This window comes from Temnothorax nylanderi, unplaced genomic scaffold, assembly GCF_030848795.1.
Source record: "Temnothorax nylanderi isolate EJ_2023f unplaced genomic scaffold, tnyl_v1.0 TNYL_tig0154_pilon, whole genome shotgun sequence".
In the NCBI taxonomy this organism is placed as follows: domain Eukaryota; kingdom Metazoa; phylum Arthropoda; class Insecta; order Hymenoptera; family Formicidae; genus Temnothorax; species Temnothorax nylanderi.
In genome coordinates, this window is record NW_027249216.1 from 119,830 (window position 1) to 140,774 (window position 20,945).

At 40.1% G+C, this 20,945-nt stretch overlaps 2 protein-coding genes and 1 long non-coding RNA gene across 8 annotated transcripts in view; 1 reads left to right on the forward strand and 2 right to left on the reverse strand.

Moving 5' to 3' along the window:
* Inae (inactivation no afterpotential E) overlaps nt 1–16,261 on the reverse strand; it is a 43,873-nt gene extending 27,612 nt beyond the window's left edge. For 3 of the 6 annotated variants that reach the window (XM_071715150.1, XM_071715145.1, XM_071715151.1), the window contains exons 1-2: nt 16,085–16,261; nt 11,607–12,205 (exon numbers count right to left, since the gene is read on the reverse strand). In XM_071715150.1, coding sequence (XP_071571251.1) covers nt 11,607–11,701 — 95 coding nt within the window. In that variant the 5' untranslated portion in view covers nt 11,702–12,205; nt 16,085–16,261. Of the gene's footprint in view, nt 1–7,702; nt 7,837–11,606; nt 12,274–15,450; nt 15,607–16,084 lie in introns of those variants that run through there. The other 3 variants (XM_071715148.1, XM_071715146.1, XM_071715149.1) reach the window with 3 other exon arrangements.
* On the forward strand, nt 7,934–11,358 carry LOC139777610 (uncharacterized). Its single transcript, XR_011719397.1, has 2 exons — nt 7,934–9,768; nt 10,103–11,358. It is a non-coding gene; the product is annotated as an uncharacterized lncRNA (long non-coding RNA).
* A 2,693-nt stretch (nt 16,262–18,954) lies between the features above and the next one.
* Nucleotides 18,955–20,768, reverse strand: Gmer (GDP-L-fucose synthase-like protein). Its single transcript, XM_071715157.1, has 6 exons — nt 20,563–20,768; nt 20,340–20,454; nt 20,112–20,240; nt 19,824–20,037; nt 19,615–19,755; nt 18,955–19,425 (listed from the first exon to the last, which is right to left on the reverse strand). The coding sequence occupies exons 1-6, from the start codon at nt 20,685–20,687 to the stop codon at nt 19,190–19,192; spliced, it is 960 nt and encodes a 319-aa protein (XP_071571258.1). The 5' UTR covers nt 20,688–20,768; the 3' UTR covers nt 18,955–19,189.
* Nucleotides 20,769–20,945: the final 177 nt, after the last annotated feature.

Below are 20,945 nucleotides of genomic sequence, written 5' to 3' on the forward strand. Positions count from 1 at the left end.
TCGGAGACTTGTTTTAACAATTATATCGATTCGTTTTAACGAAGTGTCATTCGTCGGCTAGTCGTTTCACGAGCACGAGAATCGCGAGAGAAGTGTGCGACGTGCGTGTAGCGATCGTCGGCAATTAATCGACTTCGCGCACAGACAGGCTTGATTTACGGCGACACGATGGCCACATTCATAAAACCTCGACAAGTTTATTAAGCGCATCCGATGTAAATGAGAGATCTGGCGAGAATCTACAGTCTCATCTTGTCGCCGCCAGGGATGGACTTGTGAACTTTGTTCTCATAGAAGCACTCGTCTCTCGTACATATCATGAATCATGAATCGAAGATCACAGAGTTATAAAGTGTCCCAGCGAGCTATTATCTACGAGTTCCTTGATTAATTTCAACTGATTGTGAGCTTTTCTCTAATAGAGATTATAATTCGATCGCAAAATTTTAATTTAACACATATACGCATCTTTATATTCATATTCGAGCTCTAAATTACGAACTTATTAAAATATCAATTAAACAAAAAATAAAATATATGCTGTATGTAAAAAAATGTAACAGTATATAGTTTTTAAAGTTTAATATATTTCAAATAGAGACCACTCTCGTAACTAATTATTCTGAAACAACATTTGTTCAAAATATATAATTAGCAACAAATTGTGACGTGATCCAGGTAGCCGTGTGAATTGAAGAGTTTTACGCGCAATAATAATTTTCTCCTGACACTTTTTTTAAACACACGAGAAAATTAATCTTGAAATAAAAAGTTAGATATAAATTAAATAATTTCCTCAAAAAATGTTCTTTATTAAGAAATTAATTAAAATGTTCTAGCACATTGTTGCATCAATTAAAAGATAAAATCCGATAATACGCCAAATGTATCAATAGCGTACACTGTCATGATAATAATTCTCTCATGGCTGTGTAGAAAAGAAAGCAATGGTGCGACGGCTGGGACATTTTACGGGACATAGAACGTTTAAAGATATTTATGATTACGCGCGAATCCGTTTATCCGCGTGTGATCCCGGACCGAAAAGTTATCGCTCATTTATTGAATCACGCCGACCGAATCATCGTGACTGCCCTCGTGGATCACGAGCGCGTCAAAACACAAACGCAGCGAGAGTCGCGGCACGGCGAACCCGGTTGCGTGATAAGATGACATTAGGCTCATGAATAAGACATGTCTCTCGCGAACATCTTCCGTTCCCCAAGAAAATCTTAAAAGCCTTCGGCGCGGGAGAAAATATTCATGACGTAATTACGGTCGCAACTGAATATTGTATCTCCTTTCTTCGCGCGCACTTTGATAAATATGCAAAAATAACCTATATTCTTAAGCCTTAATCAATTTTTTTATTAAATAGAATTTTCTATATTTATTAAAGTATCTGTAAAATGTATGAATATTTGATATATACCTTCTACTTGCTGAAAAACTAACACTCAAAAATTATATTTATAGATAAAAATATATTATCACTATTATCACTTTCTTATTTCGATAAAAAGTTGTTTTTTCCTAGTTTTTGTCATATCTGTGAATTTATATTTTCTTTGCATTTCACTGCGATTATATCCGTAACATAACTTTCACTCTAACTTCCGTCAAGTTAAAGATTAACGTGTATCACGCTATGAACCTGATATACACCGCGAGGAATGGGAGAAACAGACAACGCGCGGCGAAATATCTGTAAGGTGTTGCCAAGAAGGTGGTGTCAAGAATTTTGCCGCTGACTTTCAGAGAGTCAAAGGCGGAACGCGGAAGAACACTTAACACGCGAGGGAGGATAGGATCCTATTTTAGAGCTTTTATCATTTGACATGCGGCTGTTGCTCGTCAAACAAAACTTTCGAGGCTTGTCGTCTTCGCGGTCGTTGAGCCGCGATCGAGAATTCGAGGGAGAAGATGCGGAAGGAATAAAATATTACTGATTACTGCTTCTCGTTATAAGAATAATGGTGCGAGCTTCTCGGCTCTTTGAAATAATATACATACAAAAGTCTGCGGCGAACTGTCTTCTCTGTAATTAATATTAATTTATAAAACTGGTGGTATATGTAATTTATATCTACTACAAAAAAGTATAATAAAATACGCGTGTCGCATATTTTTCAATAATCACTTTTATAATCGCGCTTAATATTCGATATGTACTATTATTAGCATTACAAAATTTTTATTTATTGAAAATAACAAGATAACCGAGTAAAATAAAAGACTAAATAAAGTGAAAAAATAAATGAATAACAATTAAGCTTCTGGGAGAAAAACATTTGTATCGTGATAAATACCATAGATTACCGTTGGTGCCATGTAGCAATATCGAAAAATAGTAAATTTGATTCAACGGCACGCCGACATAAATAAAGATAAATATAAATAGTAAAGAAAGTAACGTCATCAAATATATAAAAGTAATCAACATTTATTAACACCTACTTTTTTAAACTGCCGATATTAACGTGATACACAAATTATTTTCTAAATAAATATATAAAAATAAAATAATAAATTCTAGCTGATCTTAAAATAAAATTAACTTACACGAAGTCAACTGTCGCATTTTCCTTCTTCTATAAGTGAGGCGAAAGGGAGATACAATAATATCGATAAAATCTACATTAAAAATGTGTGTGTTGTAAAAGTTGGGCGTAACGCGGTCGTGCGTACCTGACTGACGTATTATACGTATTTTAAATCTCAACTAGCTTATAGGCTCGGATCTATACTTAGCCGGCCGCACGACGAAGAAAAAATAGTATTCGGTACACGTGCACATGCGGATAATGTTACAGTGATTTTTTAATGGCTCGTGTACACATGGGAGAGGCGACTTTAATGCGCTTAACAACCATTTACTTGTAAGTGCAAGAGCACGATTCCTGGCCTTCTCGATCGCGGAGATAAAACGCTCGCAAGATCAACATCAATTAATCATGTTAATACGCACGATGACATCATATGTTGTCAAAGTTGTGTGCGATAAACATGTATAATAAATGTAACGATAATATTGTAATTTAGCTTTCGAGAATTATACGACGGTAAATATCGTTATTTATCGATAAAGTCGATATTGTTATTTTATTATTAATATATCGTGTCATAATATCGATCACTCATCGATAATTTCATAAATCAACGATAATTTATCACAGGTCTCGAATTCACACAAAAGAGTTTGGTATATGATTAAATGATCTTGGTCCAAAATATATATTTGAAAATATATCTTCTTACGAATCTCATAGAAAGATATTTAAATATTAGTTACAATATTATTATTATTACGTAAAAATTATTGCACAGAAAATAAATATAACATAATAGTCGTATACATTTTCTGCGCATTAACTCATCCAAACTCGATCCAAACTCTGTACACAACCGTTAAAACAATCGTGTTCTATCACCGTGGGTTGTGATATCCATTGATAAATATGTATAGGTTTAGAGCATCCCATATAAACAGGGATCGAGGATCACTGTGGTACCGAGAGCGCGAACGCAACCAAACGCAACGACAATACGTACGTGTGGCCCCCGCCGATTGTGCGGAGTCACCCTTAAATGATTCATAGCACGCGCATAGAAAGAGAGGACCGTTGGGAGAACAAAAGTTCGTAGTCTCGCTCGCGCGTGTTAACGTACCTATCGATCGGCCGCGACTTTTTGCAACTGTGACGGAGGCGAGGAAGTCCGCGGAACGAAAGTTGCGTGCCACAAGTGCGCGAGAATAAGAAAAAGTTCGTTTTTTTTTACGAGGTAACGCGCCGCCTCGGAGAGAGAATGCTTTACTACTTTACTTAAAGATTCAGAAAACGTGACCGATGGAAGAACGACGCGGTGGTGAGCGTAAAGGCAAATGTCAAACTCCCTTATGCGACTATAAGCGAAAGAATTTTAATAACTAACAGATTTGTCTTGTATATGAAAATATGTCACTGAATATTATATATGAAATTGTAAATGGAAGACGTACTTAAATATGTATGTTTTCGTGACAGGCAGGTATAATTCGAGATCATTTTTACGGACGATTCACTCTGATTAGCTTGTTTGGCTATCAGCTTCCCTGACAACGGCAAGATTGCGGGCTGTTTCCTATTTTCGTACGCGTAGATTTCGCGCGACATTGATTCCGTGGATCAATAATTCTCTCTGTCTTGCACAATGTGCTTCTCACGATTAATTTATCGGAGCAAGTCGTGCGTATCGCAGATGCATACGACGCTCGAAAGCTTCCAAATAACATTGAGCGAAGTTCGATAAGGAACTAAGGTGGAGATAAATAAAAATTCCCAAAATATAAAAATTTCTCGCACAACGGTATAAAAGACCAATTACCAATTACGACCTTTTCCTATTTGGTGCGGAAAATCAGATTAAAATGCCGCGGAATAAAATGTATGTGTTTATCGAGGTCATAATCGATCTCGCCAGTTCGACGGCAGGAGAGCCCGGGGTTAATATTTTCGAAATGCGAAATGTCACGCGATGCCATTTGATTCGTTCGTAACCCGAGTACATAAAGTATACGTGCCGACGAGGCACGTGCTTTTTCGCTGCTCGTTATCTGTCTCTGAAAAACGTTAACATTTCAAATTGAGCGAGAGGAGGAAGTTTTACAGGAAGTTTTTAACCGTATGCAGATTAAGCGATTAACTGATAACCGTCAGCCGCGAGATCGAGCCGCTGCCATCAACGATAATTCACGGTATGTATAACAAACACTCGTCGCTTGAAAAATCGTCGGCCTAGAAAAATACTGCACCGACTCGACTGCACGATTTCGCACTCGCATCCATTTATCGAGATGTTGGAATGCCCGTTCGAAGCGCGCCGAGAGAAACGAGATAAAATCACTTTGCGACCGGCGCCTTCGCATTTCATGAAAAGCGATCGACGCCGCGATTTTTCCGTCCGAAGAGTCGAAGCTTGAAAACAAACCACTCGAGGAGGAAAGTTTGTTGCTGGAGAAGAGAAATGGACGAAAGAGTACGCAGAGTTTGCGACAATAAATATATCTACGCAAAAACACGGCTAGCTGTCCGTGTATCGCCTTTTATTTTATACACGCAAAGTCTATCATTCGATGAATAAAAAAAATAGCGATTGTAACAAGAAAAATATGTCAGTTATCAACTATTCGCATAAATTGTAAGTGTATTCGACATGTAAATTGCATTTGATACATGCTGATGTTTCGTCTGTGGATTAATTCAAAGCTTTTATAATATTTTGTAGTTCAGTAAAATTTTTCCCGTCGCCGTTTATGTAATTCGTAACGATCCTTTTTCGAAGAACTTCCTGAACTGGCGCACACACTGCACACTAGTGCAATAAGTTAGAGTGAGACAAGTATTATTTTGTTTCACTTCAACTTACTGCACCAACGTGTATCAGTTCAGAATGTTCTTTGAAAAAGAACAGACGGCACATTATTGTAGAAAAAAAACCTCACATTTTCCGCGCGAACATAAGCTATCAGACAGAGTTGACTTGCGTCAGGGGGAAAAAAAATGAGGAAGGACGTGGCACTTTCATTTCTCGCGCATCTTGAAATTTTAATTAACCTCGTTGTTCATCTCGACGTCACATCGGCGCAGCGGCGTGCAGGCGTTGCACGTGCGGATTATACACTTTCCGTGAATACAGCTCACTACAATTCGTCTAATAATATATGTAAAGTTATGCCAGAGAGCGGCCGGGCCGCTCGAATTGTGCGGCTATGAAATAAACAAAATTCCCGAAGGGAAGTTTATAATACTCCGAGTAATACTCTCAAAGCATACATTTTCGCTCATTCATTCGCTCACGTTCGATTTATTATTATTCGTACGAACTTGCAGAAATGCAGAGCCCGATGGGACTCTCTATGCCATCGGGGAATAATGGGGATGACCGCGGATTTTGCGCAACGTCCCGAGTGAAATCGCGAATTTTAAATCACGGGGAATGGAATTTGCAATTATAAAGTTTCCACGACGTGCGTAATTTCACAGCTGTAGATCGTGTGTGTTCGCACATACTTGAAATGGAAATTGACTGCGCGGGAGAACGTAAAAACGTCGTGAAAGACAATCAGCATACGCATGTGTGACTAATGCGATGATGTTACATCACTATCTGTGTTATCGAACTACGCGCGACTGCCAATACATTTTCTAATCGTTGCGGGGCTCTCCTGAATCGTAAAAAATAAGAAAACATAGCGTTGCGAATCGCGATCAGCTGATTCTGGAATTGTTAGCTCGTAACACTTTACGTGGACCACTTTACATTAAATATTATACATATATATTATATATATGTGTAACTAATATATGTTATAATATGTAACTAATCCTTAATATATTTAATCTTCAATATTATTCGAAGCGTTACGTTTCGAAATTAGAAAACGAGATTTGGAATTCGCTCTCCTTTCACTTTCTACTTCCACCCTTTCTTTCTCTCTTACACAGAAACGTCAGTGACAAGCATGTTTCATTCCGGCTGCAAGAGATATAAAAAAAAACCCCGCGCGTATTTTTAGCTCGATATGCACAATACATCGCGCGTGTGGTCAATACACACGAGGTAAATTTACATTTTACCTCCCGCCGGGGGTAGCATTAGCCGTAAAATCGACCGCGTACGCGATATTCACGGAGTACAATAGGGAAAAAAAAAGAGAGAGAAACAACAAAAGTAAAAACGAAGAAGCCGCCGTTGTTTGTCGAGAACTCTCAGCGCGAGAAGCGCTCTTCGTGGCTTGTTAATACTTCGGTGGATAAAAGACCCTCGACGAAGGGCTCGGCGAGTGCGATCCCGTTGAGTCGCGTCGCGCGATTCAACGTGCCCGACAAGACGGTCTCGAATCGTAAACACGCGCGTTTTAACGGCTCGATCGTTCTCTTCGACCGGAAGACGCAGCCTTCCGGCGAGTGCTCTCGCGAGAAAGTTTTCCAATCCGCCGCGATAGCCTGCCAGTTTATTACGTCTACAATTACTCGGCGTGAAAACTCGCGGCTACGCATCGCGTGTGAAAACGGTCGGTCGGTTTGCGAAGACGGATTTTCACGGAAATTCCTGGAAAGCCCGGACTCGCCAGCATAACGGAATCGCGGGTAAGTACTCTCTCCTCGGTTCGTCGCGCAAAACTCCGCGGTATGCTAATGCAAGTATTTAATAGCCGATAGCAATATGGAATTCGTACCAGTTACTAGATCTGCATCTAATTCGTATTAACGATCCAATAATTTCAGGGATTACAGTACGATTAAACGTGTATTTTCGAAATTCGCCTTAATTCCTTTAATAACTTTCATCAACATCCGTTGTAATATTTGTGTATTAGTCCCAGTCTACAATGGGTGTTTTAAACCCTAAGCCCTAAAGAAATTGACCGATCGCAGTCAATTATTCTCCTCAAATTCAACTGTGATTGAACAATTTCTTAAGGCTTAGGGCTTAAAACACCTACTATGTAGACCGGGACTTACACATTTGTATAATCCGTTATTGCAATGTAGGCAAAGTTAAAAAAAAGAAAAAAAGTTAAATTTTTAAATGGCCTTTCCTCCCCTTTCCTTCAATCGTCACCGCATTCTTCCCCCCCCCCCCCCCCACTTCTCGCGTTTGATTTAAACGAGCAATTCGGGTCGAAAAAGAGCGACAAAGATAAAAGCGGACAACTCACTCGAGCAGGTGGACGTAAAACAAGAGACCGCCGGGCAGCACGAGGTCGTCGCTGCCGACCCTCCATCGTCTGCCGAACGCGATCAGGCCCGGCATCCCGTGGCGTCGTCGACAAACGTGGCGACATAACCTACGCGACAGGCGACATCGAGGAGAAGAATTCACGCGCCGAGACCGAGCGAGCGAGCGAGCGAGGAGCGGGCACGCGAACCAACGCGAACTGAAGAAGGTTGAACGAACGCGGACGAGCGGGACGAGCCGGACCGAATCGAACCAATCAGCTGACCGGCCGCCGCTGAAACCTGGAAACGTGGAAACGCGGAACGACGCCACACGCGATCGTACTATACAGGGACGAGTAACTCGCTCAGATTTGTTCCAGAAGGGAACAAAAGTATTCAATTGAAGTATCCCCAGAGAGATATGTTCGTCGAATTAATCCGCTATTAATCCCATTAACGTTTTATTCAAATCTTTTATTCGAATTATCACGTTTAACTGTTGCCTTTGAAATTAACAGCTGATAAGTAATAAACGGCCGTGGATTAATTTGAAATTCGAGTTAAAAGGGGCGACGTCTCGAAAGAATGCTTCATGCTTCAAAAAAAGTCTCTCGTATGAAAGAAAAATGCGCAGTTTTTTTTTTTACAAGAACAGAAATGGTTTTGTCGATTTAAGCGTGCAAACTACATTAACTTTTTTGGGCGTCAAATTTTCTGTCAGATTGGAATTGAAAGATGTGAAAACGGAGAATCGCTTGACAGCGCGCTATTCGAAAATGAGCGAAGGTAGCTTTTATTAGCAATGCTATTCCAAAAAAAATGTCTATTCGATCGGATTGCAGCGGAGGCATCGAGTTGTTTGTTGTTGCACGCATAAAATCAAAGCTTCTAACGAGCGATATTTCGGTTGCGACGCATCGAATGAAACGCCGATTACACGGCCGATGAAATGAAAATAAACGCGCGATCGGCTTTCCTTCCAATTGCGTCCATTTGTTCACCGCGATTCCTCGCAGAGAGAAAAGTTTGCGTATAGGCCCGACTTTCAAAGCTGTCAGAAGTATTATGAAAAGATCGAATCGGCCAGAAATTAAGTGGATTAACATTCCGCTGATATTTAAGCAGATTAAATCGATGTTACTTTGCAGGCGGCAGTACACGTCATTGGCGGGCTGCGATTCTCGATCATCGCTAATAATACACGGGAGAAATGTTCCTCGCGCGACCGACTTTTCTTGAAAAACAATGACCGGCTGCGTCGTGTCAGAAAATACGTGTATAAAATAAAAATCGATCTCTCGGAAGCACCCTTGTCGAGCTGAATAACGATCGGGTCTGAAAAATAGATCCCGTAGCTCCGGGCGAAGCAAGATACATTGGTTTTCTTTCATTTTCTTAAGTGCCCTAAAGCTGTATTGACTTATAATGTCGATATTATTCATTAGACAACGTGTGAAGTAAAATTTTTCGTATTATTTCTCCGTTTATCGTTCCTTAAGATTCGCGGTCTACTTTTTATATTATCTTTAGTTTTTAATGTTTTTTATCTGGCAGGAGTGGAGTCCAATCAGCTATCCGCGCTATCAATCGCCACACAGATTTTATTTCCATTCTGGCTCGAGGAATACGCGCGCAAGATACCCGGGAGACACCTGATACAGTGCCGACTTGCGAATGACAAAGGACACAGGGAGATCCGTATAACCCGTTTACGTTTACACACAACGAACTCTGAAAATAACAAACCAATACCCCGTTCCAAGAATAATCAAGGCCGCGCTCGCACTCTTGAAAATGATCCCCCCGTTTATATGCCGTGTGTTATTATTTTCGCTCGTTGCCGCGAACGCAATCGCAAAGCCATCGGCCATGCCAATGGGCAGAACTGACATACACAATACGGGACCCGAGACGTACGTGCGAATACGCGAATCGCGAATTTCCGAACGTTATAATCGAAGTCGCGGTCTCGTGCCAAAAGCGCGCGTGCAAAATTGGAGGACATACGTACACAACAAACAAGCAGCTCGAATTCAAGAGATGCTTTCGACGGGACGTTTGTGAGGTAAGGAATTCGAACTTTACAAGTGGATCCCTGTAGGAATTTCAAATTCTTTTGGCAAAAATGTAGAGATACATTTCTGAAAAATAGTAGATTTAAATGTAGAAAGTCCATGTTCCAATTATAACGATTGATAATTACACTTCTCGTCGACTGTATTTTAGACAGATAAAAATAAGGCTTTTTCATCGAATTTTCATTTCCAACTTGGATAAGAAAAAATTCAATTTAAGAATTTTTAAATTGTCGGAAACAAATTGCGCGCCTTTCTTTCTCCTTTATGGAATTTTAATTTTAAATTCCACTTTCGCAAGTTTTGTCAGAATTCATATTCCAGGTAAACTGCTTTAACTTGACGGACATATGCGCTACATCATTCTAGTCGGATGCACATTCGTGATACACAGGTACATGACACATATTCGCGCGATCGATTAGCAGATCGCAGCGGAAATGAATTGACTGGAATTCGTGAGACAGTTCCTAATTGGTGTACATAAAATCGAATATATAGGTCGAGTCCGAGAACCCGTCGAAGATGACACATGCTAATAGCATCCGTTAATGTTTAAATTAGCAAGATGACTTACATTCCAATAAAATTGATTTTTTTTTTTGAAAAATTGGAAGAGCTGATAAATTTAGCAAATATAATTCAGCATTCTGTATAGAACGTGTGTCAGAATCTGCGACGTTAATCGACTAAGTAATCAGAGATAGCTTTTTCTCTGACAATGAGTAATTAAGGCTTTCTCTAAGTAACTGACAAATAACTATCAAGTTTCTAAGGAATTGAATAAAGTCTGTTCGTGTAAATGTAAGTAATTTCTATATATAGAAGAGATTTTAATTTAAAGAAAAAGCATTTAACATTAAGAAGGAAAATGTCTCGTAACACAAAGTATCTTGGAAAATTTCTCTAAAAGCTGTAAAATCGTCAAAACAACTGTTGCTAAAATGCTTCAAGTAATAGCATATTAAATAATGCTTCATAATTTGCGAGGTATACTCGAAATTTGATAATCATGTGAGGATAATTATGAAGGATAATTTTATGACTAAATTACAGAATAAATTACACGTCGACTCATTAACGATTAAATGCGATATTTTCGAATTATATGTTTCGTATACTTCTTTCGAGAATTCACGATAGATTATGCACGCGCTTTAAACGCAACTGGTTCATTGAATAGATCTAAATTTACAATAAGGCATAATAACACACCTTATGACCTTTGCATTATGTAAAAATCGCAAGATATGTATATTTTTCAACGATTGCTCCTATTCAAACGTGATTTCAATTGCATCGCAAAAACTAAAGACAGAAAAAAAAGTATACCAAAAGAAATATTATTATATAAGGCTTTAACATGTTCTATTAAAAACTAATTACAAAGGCTCTAATTTCTTTTCTATTTCAATTATTTTATTTAAAAGATCGACAATCTTAAGAATCTTGCGTTTGTCACAAACTTTATATGTTTGCAAAAATGGAATTAACGAAAATCGTACAAAGCGAGACACATACAAAAATTATTCACTTTTATTTTTATTTTCAATGGGATGAGAAAAAGGTTGAAAAGCAAAGCTGAGTAAGCCTTTTATACGAGACAATCTTTCAGTACTTAATTGTATCGTGTACTTACAACGACTCTAACAATAAGAAAAAGATCTATAGATACGTCAGAATGAAAGAAAAATTGGCTTGCTTACTGCTAAGTATATATCTTACAACTTTTCACCGGAAAGAAGCGTTTCACCGAAAACATTCCGAGCTTCTGCTCCATTTTACATCTATCCCTCTATTTTATCCCGCCGTTTTTTATTCCACTCACCATATGAGATGCAGGATGAAGAGGAAAGCGCCGGGCACGACGAGGTCGTCGCTGCCGACGCTCCAGCGTCGTCGGAACACCACGATTCCAGGCATCTCGCGTCGCGTCGTCGTCGCCGCCTTCGTCGTCGTCGTCTTCCATCCAAGGAGCCGGCGATCGCGAGTCCTCCACCTCACACGCGAATCACCGCGCGACTCGCCCGTAATGTCCGGCGATCGCGGCAAGTAAGCAGCGGCGGCGATCGACGGCGACGCCGACGTCGGCGTCGCGTGCCGCGCCGACGAGCGCACTGACAGCTGTAACCGTGACTCTTATCGCGTTCGTCGTCCATCCTTCGGCGGCCCTGCCGACGACGCCGCACGTCGCCGTGACGGCCTCCTCCTGACGGCTACCACCGACGGCGTGCCGACGAGCGACACGGCGCCGCATCGCGCCGCTCGGCGCGAATATAATCGTCGCCCGATTACTCACTAATTTATTCACTGATAACACTGGCAACCGATCACGGTGAATCGACACCGTGCACTCGATGTTCTTCAACGTTCTGCAAGAGGTTTTCCGCCGAAGGTTCCCGCAGAGGTGGATGACACTATTTGGAACTGCAAGAAATCGATTTCGGAACACTTTTATCCCATTCCTTCGTAAATGTGTATAGGAGACCTTTACGCTATAAACGGAAAGATCGTCTTCGGTGACCTCTTGTGATAAATTTTTTGTTAAAATAATACGTTTCGTTGACATGTCGCACCTCGAGAAGAATACTCTGTCACAAAAATAATCATAAAAACCGTACAATTTTCAGGAGAGAAGAAAAACAAATTTAATTATAATTTTTTGAATTATGAGACTAACTAATGCAATTACAATTATGATATTTTGTTATAATGAAACTTCTACTGTTTCTTGATGAGGTCCGCGGTGATTCACTTGTCAATTCACTTATCACTTATAACACATTCATCCGGGAAACCGCAACGTAACCAGTTTAAAGTCTATATGCGAATTTCGCATATAGACTTGTAAGATATATTAATAGCACGTAACATTTTAGATATACTTTTTACAGGCTTAACTCAAAATCGAATTTTTTTAAATTATGACAGTATTCTTCTCGAGGTGCGATCTGTATCCTATATGTCGAATTTGCAATGTACATTTCTAACACTTTTTATGTGTCGATTAAAAATTCTATAAATAGTTTTCAAGCACGGAAGCAATTTTTCCGATAAAATTTTTTTCTCAATACTGAAGTATTTCTTTTGATAATAATAGACGCTTTATCGCTGTACATAATTTCCTCTTTCTCTCTCTCTCCCTCTCTTAAATTGTTTAAATAAGTCCTTATTCGCTGTAATTGCTTGAAAGTATCCGCTCACAATACGCGATGTCGTCGACAAAATTGTTTTGAAAATAACGTTCAATAAACGGCGAACGGAGAAGGTCGAGCTACTGTGAAACGGCGAATTAAATTGTCTGAGGTTTGCTTGTGAAGGAAACTTGAAGAAAACGGCACGCCACGAGCTCTCGCTCGTATCTCAAAGAGGTCGAGTCGCGTTTATAGAGTTAAGTATCTCTGATACTTGTGCGAGAGGAACTTCCTGCCAGAGCAGCGGAGTATATATCTCGGTCTCTTTTTCTTCCACTCTCGTACATCATGCCGCGAAAGCACGTTTTGTTCATGGTACCCCCGCGTCGTTCACGATCGACGACTTTTATGAATGGACGTTTGTAAGATGTGTGACGAGCGAGCCGAGCGCGATAATCTCCGTGTAACAATTTTTACGATGTAATACGAATGTCATCAATGTGTAATCACGGATATCAATTAGAGTCGCGTACAATAAAGTGCAAAATTTTAGCGTAACGAAATTTCAGTGCATAATCACTCGTAAACGCTGCATTAAATTAACCGTTTCGCATTCGCATTTCATCCGTAGAAAGAAGAATCTGCTGTAGAAATTTTCCTTTTTTTTTTTCGCAATAGCAATTTTCGCTTCGCGCTATTATCGCAAACTCGTTCACTTAATTAAGCAATCCTGCGACACTTATTTTTAAAATCGTAATCATATGTGGATTCCAAACTTTTTATGTCTCGTTTTGTTGCTTCATATATTTAAGCGTGTCGAAGTTTCACGCGACTCCAATCAAGATTTCGTCGACGGCGAAAAAAGGCAAAATGTACATCGTACAAAAAAGTTATGGAAATTTACTTCTTCTCGATGTCCCCGTTTCTACAAAGCGTTTGGAAATCCGACGAAATTTTAAACGGAGTCAACAACAAAAGCGGAGTATCGAGAAACGAAAACATTCAAATTATTTAGTCGCCGGCGTATTTTATATCGTGACGTTGTTGTGAAAAATACAACAAGGGATATAGAATAACAATCGGTATTTCCGAGACATCGATAACACGAGGTACGCTATCAATTTGAGCTTGTGCGGGCAAATAAAATATTGCCAGGTATCCCTCGCTTTATGCCACTTCGCTTTTATGAAAGACCTACATTAGTACCTATTTTCGCTAACCAAAAGAAATCCGAAGAGGATTTTAGCTTTTACGAAAGAAAAATTTTATGAATTAAGGGTATACTTGCTTCTTCGCTTTACGGCTTGTGAAAGGTTTCAACGATCTACTTTCAGTAGGGAGGAAAACCTATATTTAAATGTAAAGAATTTATAAATTTTTATAATAACAAGCACCCCGAAAAATTGAGAAAAGATGATATTTCTACGCGCATCGATGAATTAGATACGCGCGAGAAAATAATCCTGAACGGGGCATAAAACATGTATATTTAATCGCAAAAATATAAAATATTATTACAAGACATTGTAAGCCTCACGCACATTAAAAGTAAATTAAAATCAATCGAGATTAACTTCGAGTATATATACGGAAGGATATAATTTAAATTCGTTCTATTCTTTCTCTTTTTCCTCTTTTGATTTCGATCACATTATTTGTGGAATGACTAAAAATAAGCCAATGCGTCGAAAATATTCATATTGTTTATAGTATCAACTCGCTCTCGATTACATTCTCCGACACAAAGATACCCATCTGAACGAAATCGCGGGCAAAGGAATCCGCCGCCGCCGTATACCAAGTTAAATCGAATACACTCGGAGAGAAGAAGAAAAAATACACAAAGCTCGTCGACGCGCAACTATGCTAATTCGCCGAGCCTACGCGAGCGCGAATGATATAATCGATATCGCCTAATTAAATTATCACACGCCGGAGAACGGTCACGCACGCGTTATGCGTGAACTGCCACGAGTGACGAATTTATCTTCGCTTTGGTGTATTTTTTGCTGTTGCAAATTGTTATCACCTTATTATTTATCTCCGCGGTGACGTAACTTGGACTTTGAATGGATTTTAACGATTTCAAACACATCGTTTGTCTGAGGATGTTTAGACTGAGGAAGTCAACAGGAAGCAACGATTTTATTTCAAAAAGCCGAGAGAGATTAGTCCAATTATTTTTCACACGTAATTTTTTACGATCTATATTGTTAAAATCGCGCTTTTATCGCCAAATACGCCATTTCGACAAAGTCGATAGCTAAGTACATCAGCCGAGTTTAACCGTCATGACAATTAAAAATTAATTAGAGATTTCCAACTTTACGATAGTCAAACTGAAACTATAACTACGACAATTGAAGAGCAGTATAATTTCGAAATTTTGACTGCTATGTCAATTATAATTCAATGAAAATTAAAGGATACTCGCGTATTCAAAAGGAAATCAAATATACCCTCCAATCAAGCGATATCCAAGTAACTTTCCATTAACGTACATATCTAGATTATATTTTCAACATAATATTTACACACCCCCAACGGCGGCACTCTTAATTCCGATGTCCCGAGATATCGATGGCCACTTGACCGAGCTCCTCCGACTTTTTCAGAGCCGAAGATCGCCACGCGTTTCGGCGCGGGGCGCGCTCACTGCGTGGACGACGACGCCGCGCCGTGTCGGCGCTCAGCCGACGCTCGGCGTCGCGCGGTTCCGTCAGCCGCGCAACCGATATCACCGGCGCGATCCCTGGCGTCTCTTTATCCCCTCGCGCTCGTCGAATGCGCCTGCTTATGCGGACGCGTTTCTTCTCGAAGAATAGCACGCCGCTTCCCGCGTGCCCTCCTCCCCCGTGAAAGAGGAACACTCCGTTCCTCTCCGTCTCCGCGACGTAAAAATCGCGGAACAGCGTCGACCTCCTCTCCTCTCCTATCTCACTCTCTCTTTCTCCCTCTCTCGGTCCACTGGGAACGCTATCGAGGTCCGCGAAGAGAGTTGACGGAAGAGGGTAGACCGACCGCTACCGGGTCTTTCCGCGATCGCCGCGGGACTTCGTGCCTCCTTAACGTCATGTCCCGTTCGACACACGCCACACACACACACACACACACACATACACACACACACACACACTCTCTCTCTCTCCTTTAAATGAGATATCGAAATCACCTCGTCAGCGACAGTCGCGTACACAGCGTACGCTACCACGGGCCACGTGCCGCAAGGGCGCGTAATCACGATGCGTCCGCGCCGCCACCACCGCGAGAGGAGCACATCTTGGCACACACACCGACGAAGCGGCGAGACACACACCAGGATCGAACCACCCCGAGGCGCGACTGACTGAACCGTGCACCGTGCCGGCTCCGAGGTGGCACCCAAGACAAGCGGCAAGCGGGCCCCCCCTCCTTCCCCTCCTTCCGCCCCCGCTCGCCAGCGGCGCGGCGCGGCGCCGAGGCGCGCTTGCGTCTCGACGCCGAGCGTCGTTGCACCGCGTCGCGTCGCTTTGCGCCCCGGGAACGTTTGTTCCGCCTCTTTGTTCCGCGTACGCGCCTCTCTTTCTCTTCTTCTTATTTGATTCAGCTGCCGTGAATGCGTTCGGCAGGTCGATCGGCAGTTTAAATAGTTTATTATTTAGCGCGTTGCGTCAAATGACTCTTTCCCCCTTTGGGGTTTATTTATTTTCACTTCTACCAATATAGATTAACTTTAAAATCTCGGTTTAACTCTTTTCTTTCATCCTTTTCTAATTCTCAGAACTGGAGAGAGATAAAGGGTAAGTTAAGCCGAGATTAAAGTTAATCCGCATTGGTAGAAACAGACCATTAGATAGATTTCTTATTTCGGTGTCTTAACTCACGCAGATAGGATTACGCGTGATCGTACGCGAGCGTAACGGGGAACGTAATCGGAGCACTTCCGTTTCAGCATCCCCTTATCTTATCGCGCATACGTGATTTATGGACGACGATTGAATCACTCTCCTCTCCGATCTTAAAATCGTCATTCATTGATAATCATGTTTAGATTTATCAACTGTACGCCTAGATAGAGGGTAGTTGTGAACGCCGTATGTGGGTCTCGCAAAAAATAATTCTTTTTTTTTATTTGTTATTTTTATATTTCTTAGCGATAGCCAAGATTTTCCACAGATTAAAAAATTGATATATTAATGTATCCAAATCAAATCCAAATTATGGCAACTGAGTGTAGAGCAAGCGTTATTATGCACATTGTAAGATTATATATGTCTAAAGTTTAAAATATCTGTATATTTTTACACAATATTACGATTGCAAACAGATAAAGCCTCTTTCTGCATTTTCACATAATTATTTTATTCAATTCAATTACAACCTTGGTCAAAATTGGGCACCCTCATAATCATTATGCTGTACCGAATCTAATACCATGAAAGACTTATATTGTTTAAAAATTGTTTAATAAATTGAGTAAAAATAAAAGAAAATTGTTAGCGCCAAGTGATATTTTATTTCTTTCAAAAATAAATATTATTTTGCAAAAAACTTCATTTTAATAGAATGCCTAATAATTTGACCAAGGCGAATTCAACGTAATTATTACTGAGGGTGCTGAAGATGAACGAGCTGCAAAGAAAATGGCGACCTCGTTAAGTTTTCATTGAAGAATTGATTGCAATTTAATCGAAAGACGCAGCTGGACCGATAATTATATCTCACGTAAGAACCAAGGTGAATTACGTTCGCTCGAGATCGATCGACTCGATCGTGGTAACGGAGACGTCGCACGAATAGCGGCACGTAAGGAACGTTTCGGGAAAAGCGCGGTGATTCATTTCTCTCGGGGGAAACGACCGCCGGGGCGAAAGGCCCCTCGTGCTTTCGTGTCGCGGGTCGGAGACGTTATTTCAATGAAGACACGCGCGTAGTTATCTCCGCCCGAATCGATCGACACGACACTGCGGTCGTTCGCCGTTTGCAAAAATTATTCGTGACCTTTTTTTCGCCCGTCCGATCTTTTATTTCCCGGTCCATTGTTCTCGAGATCTGGGCCGATTGTAGTGACGTCGGCTAATTAAAATTCTCCTCCCTGTCCCTGTATTAAATAGGATTGTATATTACAATAGGCAAAGGACATCGGTGGAATTGTAATTTACGACTGGACGGACATCGTCCTTTATTCGGCTTTGCGATTCGAGATATAGATTAATTAAAAACGTGATGTAGATGTTCGTTATTTAAAAGGCTGACGATCTTTATATCATGCGTGCGACGTTTCAGACATTTCGGACATTTTTGCTAATTGAGACTTAATTAAGTCCTGGGTAGCGATCACGTAACTTTTCTCTTATTAGAGCATGTAGAAACGTGAAGAGTGAAAAATTTCATGTGACTGTCTCTTTCTATTCAACGACAATAGAAAGAGATAGTTACCTGAAACTTTTCACTTTTTATGTTTTTACCCTACGGGAAAAGTTACGTGATCGCTGCCCTGCTGAATTAAAAATCCACTAAAGACAAGTTGCAGTTAGACGATTTTATTTGCGGCCCTATATTTCAATTTGCGAGAAACCATTTTCGTTAAAAAAAAAATCGACTCTAAAATCTGTCAGGATATTCTTGAAATAGTAAATAACTGTAGCAAGAAATATATCAAGCACTAATAAACAATTCATCGATAAAGCAATTTTCTGCTTATGATACACTTGTGAAATTACGTTTATATTTCACGTCGCGGCAGTGGTTAATACACATAAACGATCTATTGGTCAAATTTATGAGCAAACTGACCTATAAAATATACTTCAGGAGTGCCTCGAACGAGCGAAAATAAATGCAGCGCGCCAGGTGTTCGCCTGGATCTATCTTTAGTATGCGCATTCGGCAGACGTAACTTTCCAGATCAATAAAAATATCCACATATCCTGAAATGTTTATTTAACAGTCTGAAAATACTCACCGAGATTATTGCGGATTTTAGAGAACCTCGATTGAACTCGCCTGTAAAGGTTAACAAAACATTTCGATCTCGTTCCTTCTCGAGTGACAAATGCAACGTTTTGTAAGGATAATTTACTTCAAAAATAGTTTTTTTTTTACAATACGATAAAATTATACGGATTAATACCTGCCGATTCTCGATACATTCTTCAGTTTTATCGTTCACCATTTGCAACAATTATATTGTTTAGTATTAGTATCTGAATTCCAATGAGTTGAAATTCATATCTTGAAGTATAAATTATCGCAGTAGAAAGTATAGATTATGACGCAAATTTGCAACCCCACTATTTTAATTCCTCGCTCGATCATAGTTCTTTATGTACCAATCAACTGTCTCTTTAATCGCTTGTTCGAAAGGCGTGAACTGAAAATCGGGTAGATACTTTCGTAGCTTCGCGTTGCTTGCCGTTTTCTTATACTGTCCATCCGCTGCCGACGTGTCATATACCACCTTCCCCTTAAAGTTGAAAGTTCGCGCCAGCGTCTCCGCCACCTGTGCTATCGACTTTTCTTGCGCCTCATCCACTGAAAATTATCTTTTTTTTTTGACAATTTCTGCGGTAAAGTTAATCAATACTGATAACTGTACTATTGCAACATTTTTCAACAGTAAGGATAGTAGCAGCTACAAAGCTATCGACAACACTGATATTTACCGAAAAATTATAGAACAAGGATTAGGAAAAATAATATCAAGTCTAAATGAATATTTACCTGACAAGATAATTGGTTCCACAGAATCATATTCTCGTAGCACCCAAATTATTAATTTTGCTAAGTCTACGCTATAGATGAATTGCCTCAAGGGTTTTCCAGAGCCCAATACAGTGAATACTTTATCTTCTGTACTTGCTCCTAACAGAAAATACTATAATTTGGCAACAAATTTAAATAACGCTTAAACACAAAACTTATTTCTATACCATCTTTGCACAAGTCGTAAAGTCTTCGCATTAAACCAGGTATTACATGACTGGCGCTAGGATGAAAATTGTCATGCTGACCGAATACATTGCAAGGAATCACACTGGTGTACAGTCTACCGTGCTGATCGTAGTAGCCTCTATTAGCAATATCTATGAGTCGCTTGGCATAGCTGTAACCGTAATTCGAAGGATGTGGCGGCCCACTGTGAACCTAGAATACATATAATACATACCTATCTACAGAGATTTATTACAAGCTGGTGTATCTAATATATGTGTCACTACCATAGTTTCGTCTATCGGATAAGACGTCTTATCGGGAAATATACAAGTGGAAAGGCACGAAACAACCTTCGTGACACCATACTCGTGAGCAGTGTGCAGAACATTGTCATTCATATGTATGTTATTCCGCTGCAATGAAAAAGACATAATATTAAGATCACAAGTAAGGCCATATTAAAATAAAATTCTGAGATACATGCAAGATATCGTGTCCTTCGGGATATTTACCAGAAAGTCTAAGTTGTGCGACATGTTGTGGAAGAGGCCACCGACCATGGCAGCCAAATGAATGACATGTGTCGGTCTGTGAGCGTCGAATAACTTCCGTGTGCTCTCCTTATCGCTGCGAAAAGTCATTTGATTAATTTTTAAAATGTCACGTAAGTGACAATACTTTGCAATCCCGCTAGCGACTCGGTTGATTTAACCTCAATCACTTAATTTAACCTACCACAAGTCTGCATCTTTGGATCCGACGAATATCCACTTTTCGTTTTCCCTCTTGTCGTGCTCGATAACATTTTGAATGGCTCTACCAACGAGCCCCGTACCGCCTGTTACAAGCACAACATTCATGCCGAGATCATTGAAGGGATCCTGTTGAATTCGTGACAACCGGCCAGAACAAATGGCTGAATTCCAACTGGAAAGCGCCCTCATTGAAACGTGTCACCAGCAACATTTTTTTACTTAATTAATCAACTATAAATCATAACATTGTACAAAAAAATCCGGCATGACTGACAATACCATCATACGAGACAAAGGGAAAAAAAACTTATTTTTTTTAGTTCAACATGTGACCAGTTATCGGCAAATGATGTAGCCTTATAA

Bases quoted from the DNA above. Each gene is read 5' to 3' on its own strand.
- Gmer (XM_071715157.1), bottom strand. From the start codon at position 20,687: ATGAATGTTGTGCTTGTAACAGGCGGTACGGGGCTCGTTGGTAGAGCC. The intron at 20,455-20,562 runs GTAGGTTAAATT...GACTTTTCGCAG, and splicing joins TCCAAAGATGCAGACTTGTG to CGATAAGGAGAGCACACGGA. The intron at 19,426-19,614 runs GTAAATATTCAT...GATAATTTTCAG, and splicing joins GGAACCAATTATCTTGTCAG to TGGATGAGGCGCAAGAAAAG.